Source organism: Aplysia californica, unplaced genomic scaffold, assembly GCF_000002075.1.
Source record: "Aplysia californica isolate F4 #8 unplaced genomic scaffold, AplCal3.0 scaffold01434, whole genome shotgun sequence".
NCBI lineage: Eukaryota > Metazoa > Mollusca > Gastropoda > Aplysiida > Aplysiidae > Aplysia > Aplysia californica.
The window spans coordinates 30609-44888 of record NW_004798704.1 but is presented as its reverse complement, the minus strand read 5'-3'; the positions used below and the strand labels follow the sequence as shown (position 1 = coordinate 44888).

The following is a 14280-nucleotide window of genomic DNA, read 5'->3' as shown; positions in this document are numbered from 1 at the left end:
TCACAACGGGGGCTCTCGGAGCCTGGAGGTTAAGGTGTTCGCCTCTTCTTCAATAGGTCCCGGGTCCCAATCCGGATAGGGACAGAAATTTGTTGTCGCCTTCGATCACACAAAGTGCAAGCAGAGGCACAGCGAACTGGCATCTGTGCATGTCACGAATCTCTGTGCAACTAGAATCTAGTGTCTGTATGGGTTCTTTATCACAAAACAGATATAGTCTGAGGACTCTACGAGTCGGTTATCTTTCCCTGTAAATTGACTGTTCATCTCACAGCAAAAAGTACTGCTCAATGTGGTAAGATTTTGCTTTAGTTAATGTATTGCTCATGCAACTGAGAGAGAGTGAGCTCTAGATGTGAAGATATGAAAAAGGGGAGGGTTAGGGGGATTTCAAGACTGAACATGCAGTGCAATATTAGCGTTCATGTTCTTGAAAAGCTTGAGTAAATGGTTTATTGTACTGATGTACACTTTCCGTCCTATTATTTGAATTTTGAAGACTTTGACTTTTGATATTTATAAAATATTTATAAAACACTGTACATGGTCACTAATGATTCAGCTGTCACCAATGTATACCATGTAGTATTTCTTGGCTCTCTTCTACAGCTCTTGCTTTTTTGGGTTGTCTACCTCTTGCTTTCTATCTATGGTCTCACCTAGAACTTGCTCTGATAGATAGATATGCACCCAAGTGACTTTTTGGTAGCATTAAGGCCTGTTTTCTAGCCTAAAGTATGCACAGAACTGTCTTCAGCTTGACTCGGGTGTCTACTGCTTGATAGGTTTTCTCTAACTCAGTACATTTGGATGATAAGTTGGAACGTTTCATGAATTATCGAACAATCAACATAGAAAGGATGTCCGTGAAGGATCACCTCCAAAAACAAGTTCCCTGTCAGTGGTTTTGTATTCTAACTGTTTTTCATGGTCAGATAACGGCCACATTTTACCTTTTTTTCCTTGTGTGTATTTTGTCTGATTGTATAGACTAAGAAATTCCTTTGGATGGGGAATTTTTACAGATCTAATAAAAAAAAAATAAAAAAAAGACTGTTCTAGGATGTAGGTTTCCTTGTGTCTTCCTCCTGTGTCTCTCTATCAAGTTTCCAGTTCTAGCAAAAGATGAAGTTATAATATGTTTGCATACGGTATATTTCTTGTATGTTCTTTCTGCTGGTGTCTGTGGGGAAATGGGTGGGTAGTGGGTAGGCTCTTCACCATGCTCACAAAAGACATGAATTCAGTTTCGGTTGGAGAAGGTTGATTTCATCGAGTGTCTTGGTCTTTCTGCTGGGGCTGTTGATCCCACTGTGCCTAGTGCCTCCTAAGTTGGTCCTGACACAAGCCAGTTTGGAGCAAGTTTAATGATCTGAATATTATTACATGAAGATGTCTATATTTATGGAAAATTTTGAATTTTTGATGACCGTTTTTATGTTAGAGTTGGTAACAATAACATGTCTTAGACATTTTGACTTTTGAATCCGTTGCTAATCTGTTGTTTCTATTTCATCTTTGGTGTAGTGAGTGAAGAAGTATGGTTCTTGGTGTCAAATACAGCCTTGGATTCTGTTTTGCTTTCTTCACTTCAAATTCCATAAAGCTCTTTCAGCAGATCTTTTTATCACATCTTTGAACACTTGTAAGTAAATATCTTTTGGGGAGCAGTTTTTCTTTAAAATAGCTTTATCAGATCTGTGTATGTCAGATTTGAAAGTCTTTGCTTTCCAATATTGCCTCTGTTTTATTAATTGTTGTAAATATTATGATCATATTGAAAACTTTGCATCCAGAACGCTGTGACAGGTCTTTCTGTTTGTCACTTGACACTGATCAAAAAAATTTGTAACACTACATGTATCTTTCCACTTTGTGAACGAAAGTACCCTCGGAGTCTGTTTTTGAGAGATTTAAACATATGCAATAAAAGATCTATTTATAGGTATCTTCAACTGTTTATATCTGTGACAATCGTTAGAATCAGGACAAAAAGCATTGTACAAACTGTATGTTATTGTAAAAACATACTTCCAACAATGAGAACTTCTCTCTCTTGTATTCTTTTTTCTTTTTTTTTGACTAATTCTTTCAATGTTTTACCCTATGTTTTCAATGGATACTAATAATTTAAAAAATCCGAATCTATTCACTACATATGATCTCCAATGCATGCCATATTATACTTTTATGAATATGAACTATGAACAGTGTAGAACAACTGAAACCTAATTTGAAATGGGTGGAAGAAAAATAGAATTCTATGGGCTTCTTATGAGCAGCTATAGTAAACTGAACTTTTACCTCACACATATATTATATATATATATATATATTTATATATGTGCTTTCACATTTTGGTTAGTGGAAGTCATGGGGTTGGGGGGGGGGGGGGGTGTGTGTGGAAGCGATATTATGGTATTAGTTTTTTTATAATAGTAATAGTATTAATAGGCACATCCAAGATCTTTTTGTGATGGAGTGTGCACAAGGTGAAGCTTTCTAATTGATATGTAGCCTACTGTGTGAACTTTGAACTTGGGTCCTTGCTTGTACTTGTTCAGTCAAGACAGTGAGGCTTTTACAAGGCGAGGGATGGAAGAGTAGCCATGCCTCGCTTTTTTCCCATTTTTTCTGATCTGATTTTAGTTTGTTGCCTTTTTTTGTAAGTGATTTTGTTGAATAGAACGTAACGTTTAATTCTTGCTTCTTGCATGCACCTTGGAATTTATGAAACGTGCTGAAGGATGGATCAAAATCAAAACAAAAAGTAACAGAATATTTTTAAAAATTTAGCTTTTATTGCTATGGACCGGAAATTTTCAGAGTCCCTCGAAATATTCTCCTCGACTTTGTATGCAGGATTCCAGCCTCCACAGCCACTTGTGGAAGACCCACCAGCTTGTGGTCTGCTTCACAGCTTTTGCCGGGTCCAGAATATGTTGCAATTTCCATCCAGCAAGCTTATGTTTCAGAAAAGGAAATAACCAGAAGTTTTTCTCCATTGCTTTCTGGTCCATCCTCTCATTATGTTGCTGCTTTTTCTATTGTAATCATAAGTTTTTCTCCATTGCTTTCTGGTCCGTCCTCTTATTATGTTGTGGCACTGCTTTTTCTATTGTAATCATAAGTGCATAAAAATGTCATCACAGTATTTGTTTCTTTGAGATTAATACCAAATGTTGAAAGCCCTCCAGATATTATCTTTCTGTTTTCTCTATTTTTATTTTTTTATTTATCTTTATTATTCATGTTGTGTTTTCACAGGAATCGCCAATAATGAGGATGTGGAGTTTGTTACGATTTTTTTGCTTTGCATATTTTGTAGAATTTGTGGAAAGTGATATTGTGTAGTTCTAGTTGCCGCTACATCAAAGCTCATGTACTTGGATATATCAAGGGTTTCTTGACAATACACATTACCGTATGTCCATTTTTGGGAGAAATTGAAATTTTGGGGGTTTTGAAAATCCATATTTTCAATACACTCCTGTCTGTTTTCTGTATCATTTGAAAAATCCATGAATCAATGTTTGGTTCTATTCAACATCAACAACTAAAGGTGACAGTAGTAATAATAAAACATGTAATAGTAATATATATCTATGGGTGATAGTGAAAGCCCGACAATCACATTATACTGATATCTTTACATGTGCATATATCGAATACCCGTCCACAGTTGTCCAGGATTATTTTCACGGAAAACACTAGTCTTTGACTTTGGCACTTTTTGCTGCTAAAATGATGGTAGCAAGTCAGGCTAGATGCCAGAAATGGAAATTAATGTCTCTCAGTTTGGTTCGAGGAGAATACTACATGTATGTATTCAGCCACATCGGGGCTGAGCTCAAAAATGAAGTTTGGGACTACGATAGGTTCCTTCACTCATGTGCTGAGCTTGCTTTACATGTTTCAACATGTCAGCTTTTCTTCCCCGTCCTCAAAATATTTTTTCGTGTTAGATCTATGGTCTAGATCATTCTAAGGGTGGTTTTATGAATGGGGATGAAAAGATACCAGATTTGTTTTAGACTAGACTCCATTGTGTGTTTTATCATGAAGCCCTTCTTTTTTGTTTCATTTTTAGAATTAATTTAAGTATTTTAAGTGTGGTTTTGTGTCACATCACATCACACACAGAGGATCTGTATGCATGCCACTCTGCCTTCTTGTGTGTCTGCCCCTTGATTGGGTTTTTATCATTGTTGTGTTTACTATGTTATTTTATATTTCTTTGGTTGATTAAAGAGTTTATTAAAAAAAAAAAAAAAAAAAAAACCCCAACCAAACAACGGTCTCTTGGCTGCTTTGTCTTTTGGCTATCTGTTTGAGTTTTTTTCTTTAAAAAATTCTTGATGTTCTATTTCAGTATTGGGCAAAACTGTAGCTGAAAACAGTTTATCAATACTATGTTTCTTATGACCTCATTAATAAAAAATGAACAGACCACCATCTGTGGGGTACAGCGGAGACCATTTATTACAGGCCCGGTTATGACAGGAACCCGGTAATAACAGGAACCCGGTTATGACAGGAACCCGGTAATAACAGGAACCCGGTTATGACAGGAACCCGGTTATGACAGGAACCCGGTTATGACAGGAACCCGGTAATGACAGGAACCCGGTAATGACAGGAACCCGGTTATGACAGGAACCCGGTAATGACAGGAACTCGGTTATGACAGGAACCCGGTAATGACAGGAACTCGGTTATGACAGGAACCCGGTAATGACAGGAACCCGGTTATGACAGGAACCCGGTTATGACAGGAACTCGGTAATGACAGGAACCCGGTTATGACAGGAACTCGGTAATGACAGGAACCCGGTTATGACAGGAACCCGGTTATGACAGGAACCCGGTTATGACAGGAACCCCGCCGGTAATAACGGATTTTTTACATCCCCGTTTTTTTCCTACTCTTTGTCTCTATTAAAAGTTATGGGCAATAACAACAGGGCCTCATCGCAGCCCAACCGGTTATAGCAGGGACAAAGGCTCGTTACAATGTGTAAAAAAGAGAGAGAGAGAGATAAAGAAAGAGAGGGATATTAACGCAGTGATGGAGCAAGCCCACACAAGCCACGCCACTGCAAGCCCATGTAGCGGGTGAACCGAGAGAGGGCTGCGGTGTGCTGCAGACTTTGATCTAGCCCTAAGGCTAACTCCATGCACGTGTAATGTGTCATGTTCGTGGGTACTTGCGGCAAGGGAAACTCTACCCAGGAATATATGTATGGATTAGTCCCCAAACGCTTACTTCCTTTGCGTATCTGATATAACTGGGATCTATTGTTATAACAGGACTTTTGCTCTGGTCCCACCGTCCCTGTTATGTCAGGTTTCCACTGTATATTGTAACCTTCACCGGTGCACACAAAAGATTCGTTTTCAGAAGGGAAGTTCTTTTATGGGGTATTATTATATTTCTGTCTATGTTCTGGGATTCTATTTCTCATTCAGGCAGTGTCAAAGCAGCCTGCCCCTTCTTAAATGATTTTTCTCCTGCCAGAATAGTAAGAATAAAAAAAAACAACTTTAAATTTTACTTTATTGATCCCCGTGGGGTGATTTATTTCACCTAGTAAAGATCAAAACAACAAATGACACATCAATGTTGATTTATTGACAAAATAACCCTTTATTTTTTCCTTACAAGTCTTCCACACAAACTTATCTTATGAGATAAACAATCTCAATCCCAACCAGCACAAGATACATTCCATTCATGTATTCTCTCAACTCAAAAGGTCAAATGAGCAAAAAGTATGGCACATTCTTTTGTTTTAAGACACAATTCAGCATCTGTGAGAACAACTTGATACAAGCATACCTGAACAAAGAAGGCAGGAGTCAGAATAAGTCGTATGTACCTGCCGCATGCTGACCAAACATCTCTTTCTGATTCACAGCCATTCCGAGATATAGGAAGGCGTTTTCTCAGTAGTGTAACTATTTAAAAAAGGCGTTCCTCCGAAAGTTGAATTCGAATTTATTTTAAGAATGGTGAGGTTTCACTTTGGGTTTTTTTCATTCAAGTAAGGTAACTTGATAATATAAGGCTATCGATTTAGCAAATACAAATGTAAAATGTGAGGCCAAAAATGGAAAAAGGCGTTTTGTCAGCTTAGGGCAGATTGTCGGGGCTCATGAGCAAAGAGTCAAAAAAAGAGAAGTCACATTGCTATTCAAAGTAATGTGAACATTAAAATGAACCAGCCAACACCCGGTTACATTTTATATCAGCTGAGATGAGAACAAAGTGGTTTCACTTCAGGGGAAGTCTCGGTGTACCTCTGTGACTTGTGAGGCCACTCACTAATGTTTCCATCTCAATATAGCTGTCCCCTTCGTTTTATGCAAGGAAAATTCTGAAATTATGCAAACTGAGCCCAAAAATGTGAAATTATGCGATTCTGTTAATTTTAACAAAGAACAATAAAGGAAAATAATCAGAAATTATGCCAAAAATAATCAAATTTTGCTACATTACGCGGGGTGCATAAAACCACGGGGACAGATATAGTGTCATCATGGTGAAATCAGGCACTCGTCGAAATAATCAAATCAAAGAAGTCAGCATTTTTCTATTTGTTCTGCAATTTTTACAGAATTTTTTATTTTATGATCTTAAACTTTTTATGGTCATTCCTGTGTGGATTTTCCTGGAATTTGCTGATATTAGAAACACAAAAAAATCACGTAAATTTGAATTTTTGAAGAGCTCAAGCTATGGAAGTCACTAAACTTTGGCGATCATTTTCTTGTTAACTTTCCCTCTGAAACAAAGGGATACCAACTTCCTTCAATCAGAAATATTCAAAATAGATGGCTTTTTCAAAATCAAAAGCAAGACAAATAAACAGGCTTTATGATTATATAAATACCAATAGCTCCAAAAAAATTAATATGCTCCAAAATTGACGAGCGCCTGATTCCACCCTGTCATGACACAAACAGAAATGTGGCTCATTCTTTTTGTAAAGATACAAACAATAGAACATTTCTCTCAGGACGTTAGCCTTCGAGAAGCACTTGGAACAAACTACAAACACCATGTAATAGAGTTGTGGTATTTGCGCGGTGAGTAGTTTTTTGAGACTCACGTGGAGACCTCTAGACAACTGGGAGGATGAAATCAACAAGCTTACACAGAAATGAGGGGGCAGAGTGGTGTCGCTGACTCAAAATTAGCAATTTGGTGGCAAGATTACTGTAAGTCATTTATTTTAGTGATTCTGTGTATGCATCCAAAGAGAGGTTTTTAATATACTTTATATAGGGCCCAAAGAGAATTTTTTTTTCCCCTACTAGTACTAGGTCAAGAATTTTTGAAAAAATATTTTTGTTTGGTCGCTGGCCTGCAGAAGTGCCATGCAAAGTTTCGTGGGCATTGGTAAATTCCTCAAGGAGCTAAATTTTTTTCAACGAGATGAGACGAAAGTGAACAAGTTATAGACTTGACAGCCAAAATGTTCATGTAAGAAATTATATTATTGTATCATTGCCGTCATTCAACATTGTAATTGTAGTAAATTTTTTTTTAAAATGGAAATCGAGTAGGCCTATGTTGTAGAGTTTGATGAGTGCATCAATAGGTCCAAATCTCATTCTCTTCTCAAAATAGGTAGGCTACTGATTCGAAAAATCATTTTGTATTAACATGTCCCGTTCTGCTCAAAATAAATCAGCATAATGCTTCTGAAACCTTGTATTTTTCCATACATGACAATGACGAATGTCGAACTCACAAGATTTTCATACCCATTTTCTTTTCAGAAAGCCTAAGTAAAAGAATTATACACAAGTACAGACTGATGGATGTACAAAAACTCTAAAGTGGTTGAAAAACTGTTGAAATTGTCAAAACACCTCAAAATCACTATACTATTAAAAAGGTCTCTGATCTCATCGTCATTCATCTCAATAACTATAAGTAGACTAGACAGACTCTGGGATGGATCCTGAAGAGCAGAGATGGACATGTTCCGACTGCAGTGACCCCAACACAGTGGACAAGTAAGGACAAGTAAGTCATCTCAATAGCATCATCCCTGTCACAGAAGTCACCAAATTTTGGTCTGTGATCTCATCTGTTTCTTCGAGTGCAAGGCCACTACTCTCCCCTTCGTATCTCAAGCAACTTTGACGATCTGATTTTTTGGGTAAAATTTTCATCCTAATTATGTGAAGACATGAAATACAGTAAATTGTCACCTGAAGTTTTGCCTTTTCTCACTTAAGACAAAAAGCTTTTATCACTGTAAAGAAGGGTCAACAATAGAGTTTCTCTTCAGACTGCTCACTGGGCAGGGATCGCTGTCAGCCTTGACGGACTGATTGTTCTGCTTCTTTAGCAAGCACATCATAAAAATCTCAATAAAATCGATTCGCGACCTCAGTGCTTTCTTGTCATATCTCCATCTTTAATAACAGTGAAAACAGTTCAAATAACAAAGAGTGAGCTTAAGAAGAAGTCACATTTTCACTGTGAAAAAAATGGAGATACACAACAAGAAAGCTCTAGGGTCGCAAATTTCTGAGCCCACTTGCTGTGGAAACAATTGCCCAGACTGACATAAAGGAACAGTGGTGAAACCCAGTCTACCTATCATTCAAGACTTTCAGAAGAAAGATTTCATCTATATATAGATCTATATATGTCACGATGCAGTGGAATCAGGCACTCGTCAAGTTTTGGGCATGGAGTTATTGGTAACATAATAATAATAATAATAGATAGCATTTGTATAGCGCATATCCCCACTCAACAGCAGGCTCTATGCGCTTTACACTATATTATTACCCCAGCAGACCATAGAACACTCCAAAACGTTCTCAGCTTCCCGAGAAAGCATACAGTGCAAGCAGCTGATTAAGCGCTCAAACACTAACAAACTGACAAGATCTTTCGCTGTCTATAGCCGGGTACCCATTCCCACCTGGTTGAAGTGAGGAAAATTTGTGCAAAGTGCCTTTCCCAAGGACACAACGTCGGGCCCCTGACAGGATTCGAACCCACGACCTTACGGTTGCGAGTCCGAGAGCCTAACTACTAGGCCACCGACGCCACTTAAAGCTTAAAACATCTTAAAGCTTGTTCATTTGTTCTGCTTTCGATGAAAAAAAATACTCATCTATCTTAATTAGAAGTTGAGACTTTACCGAAGGAAGGAGGTGAGGTTCATTTGGTTTCAGAGGCAAAATTAGAGAGAAAATGGTCGCCAAAGTTTGGTGATTTCCACAGCCTGAGAGTCCTAAGAAACCGAATAACATTTTTTGTGCCTTTAATCAGCATTTTTCGGTGATATCCACATAAAAATAATCATGTTCTCAAATGGACGTAAAAAGTGTTGAGCCACCAGTTTCTTCAATTTCATTATTCTGACGAGCACCTGATCATCACAACGTTTCACAGATTCTGAATTCTGGTGATGTTGGTGACAGCCTTGATTGGAAATTTCGTATGCAAGAGTGAGCACAGTACGGTCATCAGCACCAGCTTCATCTAGTTGTCCCACTCTTCTTCTTCCTCTTTCTCACGTCTTTCCCTTGTTTGCCTTCTTGGTCCAAAGGTCACTTCCTGACTTGTTTGTGCTTCATTCTGGTGGACAACAAAACAATTCCTATCTACAAATTCAAATATACAGCGGAGGGATTCTTCTGTCCTCTCATTGAGCACAACACTGCATCAGGAAAGGTGTACCTCATTCTCCACACTTTCTGTACCTCACTCTCCACACTTTCTGTACGTCACTCTCCCCGCTCTCTTCCAACCGAAAGACATCTACCTCAGTGAGCAAGTGCAAGTGTGACACAGTCTCTATAAGCTGAGCTTTGCTCATTCATCTGGCCTGAGCCATATCTCAACATAGTTTTAGCACAGACAACCAAATCTAAACATCTGACAGCACTATGTTATGTAGTTGGGGGAAATGTGTAGCCCGACCATGGGGCCGACGGTGCTCAGCCATGTCGCCAGGTAATTTCTGAAAAGAGAAAAATACAACAAAGACACTACTCGTTGAGTTGATGAAACAATGTGTAGTTTTGAATGCACAGATAAATGTAAGTCTTTATCAGATCAAATTTAAAGCACACGACCCGCATCTCTGGTGTAGTGGTTAATTAAGCGCTGTACTGTCACACGCAGAAGACCTGAGTTCTATACCCCAGAGGGAAGAAAATTTTTTGTTGAGAATCTCTGTTTGTCTGCTAGGATGTTGTATCCCTCTCAGCCCAGGTTGGCCCTGACAGGCAGGGTTGGAAGCCCGTCTCCTGAATGATCTAAATTGAGTCCATGAGGGCATCAAAATACTTACATGTGGCACGACGTGGTGGAATCAGGCACTCCTCAATTTTTGGGCATGTGGAGTTATTGGTATCATCTGAAAGCTTATTTATTTGCCTTGCTTTCAATGAAAAAATTATCCATCTTGCTTGAATAGAGGTCAAGATATTTGCGATTGAAGAAGGTTGGGTAGCCTGGTTTCAGAGGTTAAATTAATGAGAAAATGGCAGCCAAAGTTTGGCAACTTCAATAGCCTAAGAGTCCTTGAAAACTGAAAATTACTTATTTTTTGTGCTTTTAAACAAGGGTTTTCAGTAAAATTCACATACATGGAAATGTATTTTCATACAAACATAAAAGATGTTTAGCCAAAAAACAAAATTTCAATAAAAATTGCCAAACTTGTGGAAAAATGCCTTTTTCTTCGATTTCATCATTTTGACGAGCGCCTGGTTTCACCACGATGCCTCACATATATAAACAATTTTAAAAAACAAAAAAAACGTTCATGTAGGTTCCAATTCCAAATGATGAATAACCAGCTTCTGAGGATGAAAGCTTTAGATTATGAAGCAGACAGGAAAATAGAATGGTCGGCATAGAAGTGCTGGCTCTTTGACAGTAAAAAAAACAACAAATTCAGAGACATTGCACTTACATGGGGACTGAATGCCTTTCTGACCCTCCTGTCAGTAAATAAGGCAAGTTTTCTCATTTAACGACGGTTGGTTCGAATCTCACTACAAACATAAACCAGCATGCTTTGTCGCAGACATAATGTTGGCGATTGCTCCACAGACAAAGGGGGGCAACAAAGGAAAGACAAAAGTAGGAGTAAGAGTGACAGCCAGGGGGATCAAGGGAGGTAAGCAAAGTGCAGGGGAAGAGTAGGGAACATTCCTACTTCTCTGTGGTAAATGCAATAAACTGTCGAGAACACAATGTATGACTATATGGCTCATTGCCAAAGAAACAGGTGTAAGAAAAAACCTCCACTGACACTCATCCCCTCATCCTTCTCTACTCTCACCTAAATCTATCCATGAATGTGAACATGATATATCATGCTGAGACCAAGAAAATTAAAACTTTTTTCCACTTCCCTGAAGGTCCATTTTAGCATGAAATGTTTTTCTATAAAAGAGAAGCACCATTTTGTAATACAATAATGTCAATCCAAGCTAGGAAATGAAATCTGAAATACCGTAGTCTCCACCTAAGATCCCACAGCTTACTGTCCCGATTCACTTACTCTTTCACTACTGTGAGCCATGTTTCAAAGCTTGTGTTACTCCTCTAATGCTGGACCGTGAGCCATGTGTCACAGCTTGTGTCACTCCTCTAATGCTGGACCGTGAGCCATGTGTCACAGCTTGTGTCACTCCGTGAGCCATGTGTCACAGCTTGTGTCACTCCGTGAGCCATGTGTCACAGCTTGTGTCACTCCTCTAATGCTGGACCGTGAGCCATGTGTCACAGCTTGTGTCACCTAATGCTGGACCGTGAGCCATGTGTCACAGCTTGTGTCACTCCTCTAATGCTGGACCGTGAGCCATGTGTCACAGCTTGTGTCACTCCGTGAGCCATGTGTCACAGCTTGTGTCACTCCGTGAGCCATGTGTCACAGCTTGTGTCACTCCGTGAGCCATGTGTCACAGCTTGTGTCACTCCGTGAGCCATGTGTCACAGCTTGTGTCACTCCGTGAGCCATGTGTCACAGCTTGTGTCACTCCGTGAGCCATGTGTCACAGCTTGTGTCACTCCGTGAGCCATGTGTCACAGCTTGTGTCACTCCGTGAGCCATGTGTCACAGCTTGTGTCACAGTCCTCCACTTTCTGCTTTAACCCTTTGCCGTCAAATTTTGGGGAAAATCCAAAGAAACTGGGTGGTAAACATCGCCAATCGGCGAGATGAGGTGGTCAAGTGTTAAAACCAGTCCTGTTTTTGTTATAATTGAAACTGAAATCTCAGGCTGAAAATTGATCATTTTTAGCAACACGTTGAGACAGGTCATTATTTCTCTTTTATTTTCACATGCAGTTAACATTGACAATTGAACTAAATATCTGTAATTTGTCTGAGGGTAGGAAGAATCAGAAAGTAGGTCACAGATAGGGCCCGGTCCAGGCGAGGAAAACCCCCTGATAGTGAAAGAGTTAAGATCCCATTGTTTTAAGAAAACAGAATTTTTACAACATGATAAAAGTCATCTCGAAGATCCCACTCTGAGGGATTTTTAAAAAAAAATAGTAGAGGGTTTAACGGCGCTCGCAACTGCATAAAGTCTTATCAGCGTCAAGGGGTGGGTGTCAACAGAGAAGTCTTTACAGGGAATCAGACTTAGACTGCTCACCTCTGTAGCTTCAACAGCACAAGGTCTGCTTTGACTATCAAGGCATCCCAAAATAGCAGGTCACAAGAGAGTGAGAAACATACAAAAGAAGTAGAGGAAAATGACAATAGTGAGGATCAGGAAAGAAAAAGCAGCAGTTCCCTGTTGTAGATCAGGCACAGTTATAAGCGTGACATGAATCAGCCCATTTACAATTCTACTATGCTTGAACGAGAAATGTCCCCCTTCGGGAATGGCCTAAAGACACTTCAGTCAGTGGCACTGCCCCGAGGGGTATCTGAGGGATTGCATTCGGCCAAGATCCCGCACTTCAGATCATAATTTACGGTACAGTTGACAACGACTGAGCTGATGTCGTCGGAGGAATGAAAAAAAGATCAGCTCATCTAAAGTTCAACTTAACCATTGGGACCTACACAGAAAAAGAGGAGCTGGGACCCGAGAAAAAGATCAGCTTAACTACAGATCAACTCAAGCGAGTTCAACACAGACGGAGTTGACAGTACAAAAACCCAGGCAGGAGCAGCTGATCAGCTGTGCGGAGAAAACTTCCCGTCATAATACAGCCCATTAGGTCACAGAGCATCCACTCTTGAGAATATGAAAAATTAAATCAACTAATACCGAAAGCATGTAAAACTTCAACATCTTCATTCCCCTACTTGGATGAATTGTACATAACAGCTTGCACTAAGAAAATTAATTCCATCTTTTTAGACAACAAACATCCCCTGTTCCCTCAAATAAAAACATCAGTCAGAAGTAAAAGACCCATGCTTCTGATCTGTAACAAAGAAAGATACAGAAGGTCATTTTTACCATCATCTATCAAAATGCTTCCATCTTAACCATCTTGTTTAGTGTACTTACGACCTTAGAGCATGCATCAAAATAACATTGAGTGTGTATCTAGCTTACGATTATAATTGTTTATATTGCTGCTCATTTATATTATGCATGTGATTGTAAGCCTACTTGTGTGTGCATGTGTGTGCACGTGTGTACGTGTGTGTGTTTGTGTGTGTGTGTGTGTGTGTGTGCGTGCGTGTGTGTGTACTCGTGGTGGAACACCAAACCAATGTGCCAGGATCTGGACAATAAAGATGTATCTTATCTTATCTTATCTTATCTTATCTTATCTTATCTTATCTGCGCTGTAAATCTTGATGAAACTGTACAATGTTTGCCACCCACGGGATCACACTGAGGTGTGAATTCAACTATGTGATTGTTTTCTCCAAACATTGCTCCCCATCTGAGCCCTCCACCTGAACTTACATCACAAGCTTTGTAGGTAGGGCGTACAAGTCTGCATCAGATGCGATCCCACTGAACTATGAACTACTCTTCCGTGATTCTGTTTCCCTGGCCATAGCAGCAGTTGTCTCTACACCCAAACTGGCTAGAAAGACTGAAGTTTAATTGGTGCAGTCACAATAAAAGACCAAGGGAGTGAGAACTTGGTCAGAGATGGAAAGCTGAAAATTTTGGACAGGAGCAATGTGATCAAAGAAGATCTTGAGACTCACGACTGGATAAGTGAAAATGACATTCCCATTCCATTGTGATTCGTCATTAAGGTAGACCAACTCTTTGCTCACCATAAGTCATAAATTCCCCCCCCCCCCC

The 14280-nt window shown here is 39.4% G+C and overlaps 1 protein-coding gene across 1 annotated transcript in view; it reads right to left on the bottom strand.

The window, feature by feature from the left end:
* Positions 1–9303: 9303 nt before the first annotated feature.
* The window catches only part of LOC101861416 (ubiquitin-like-conjugating enzyme ATG10), a 16775-nt gene continuing 11798 nt past the window's right edge, over positions 9304–14280 (bottom strand). Inside the window, exon 6 of the mRNA XM_005112829.3 lies at positions 9304–9995. Coding sequence (XP_005112886.1) covers positions 9920–9995 — 76 coding nt within the window. The 3' untranslated portion in view covers positions 9304–9919. The remainder of the gene's footprint in view (positions 9996–14280) is intronic.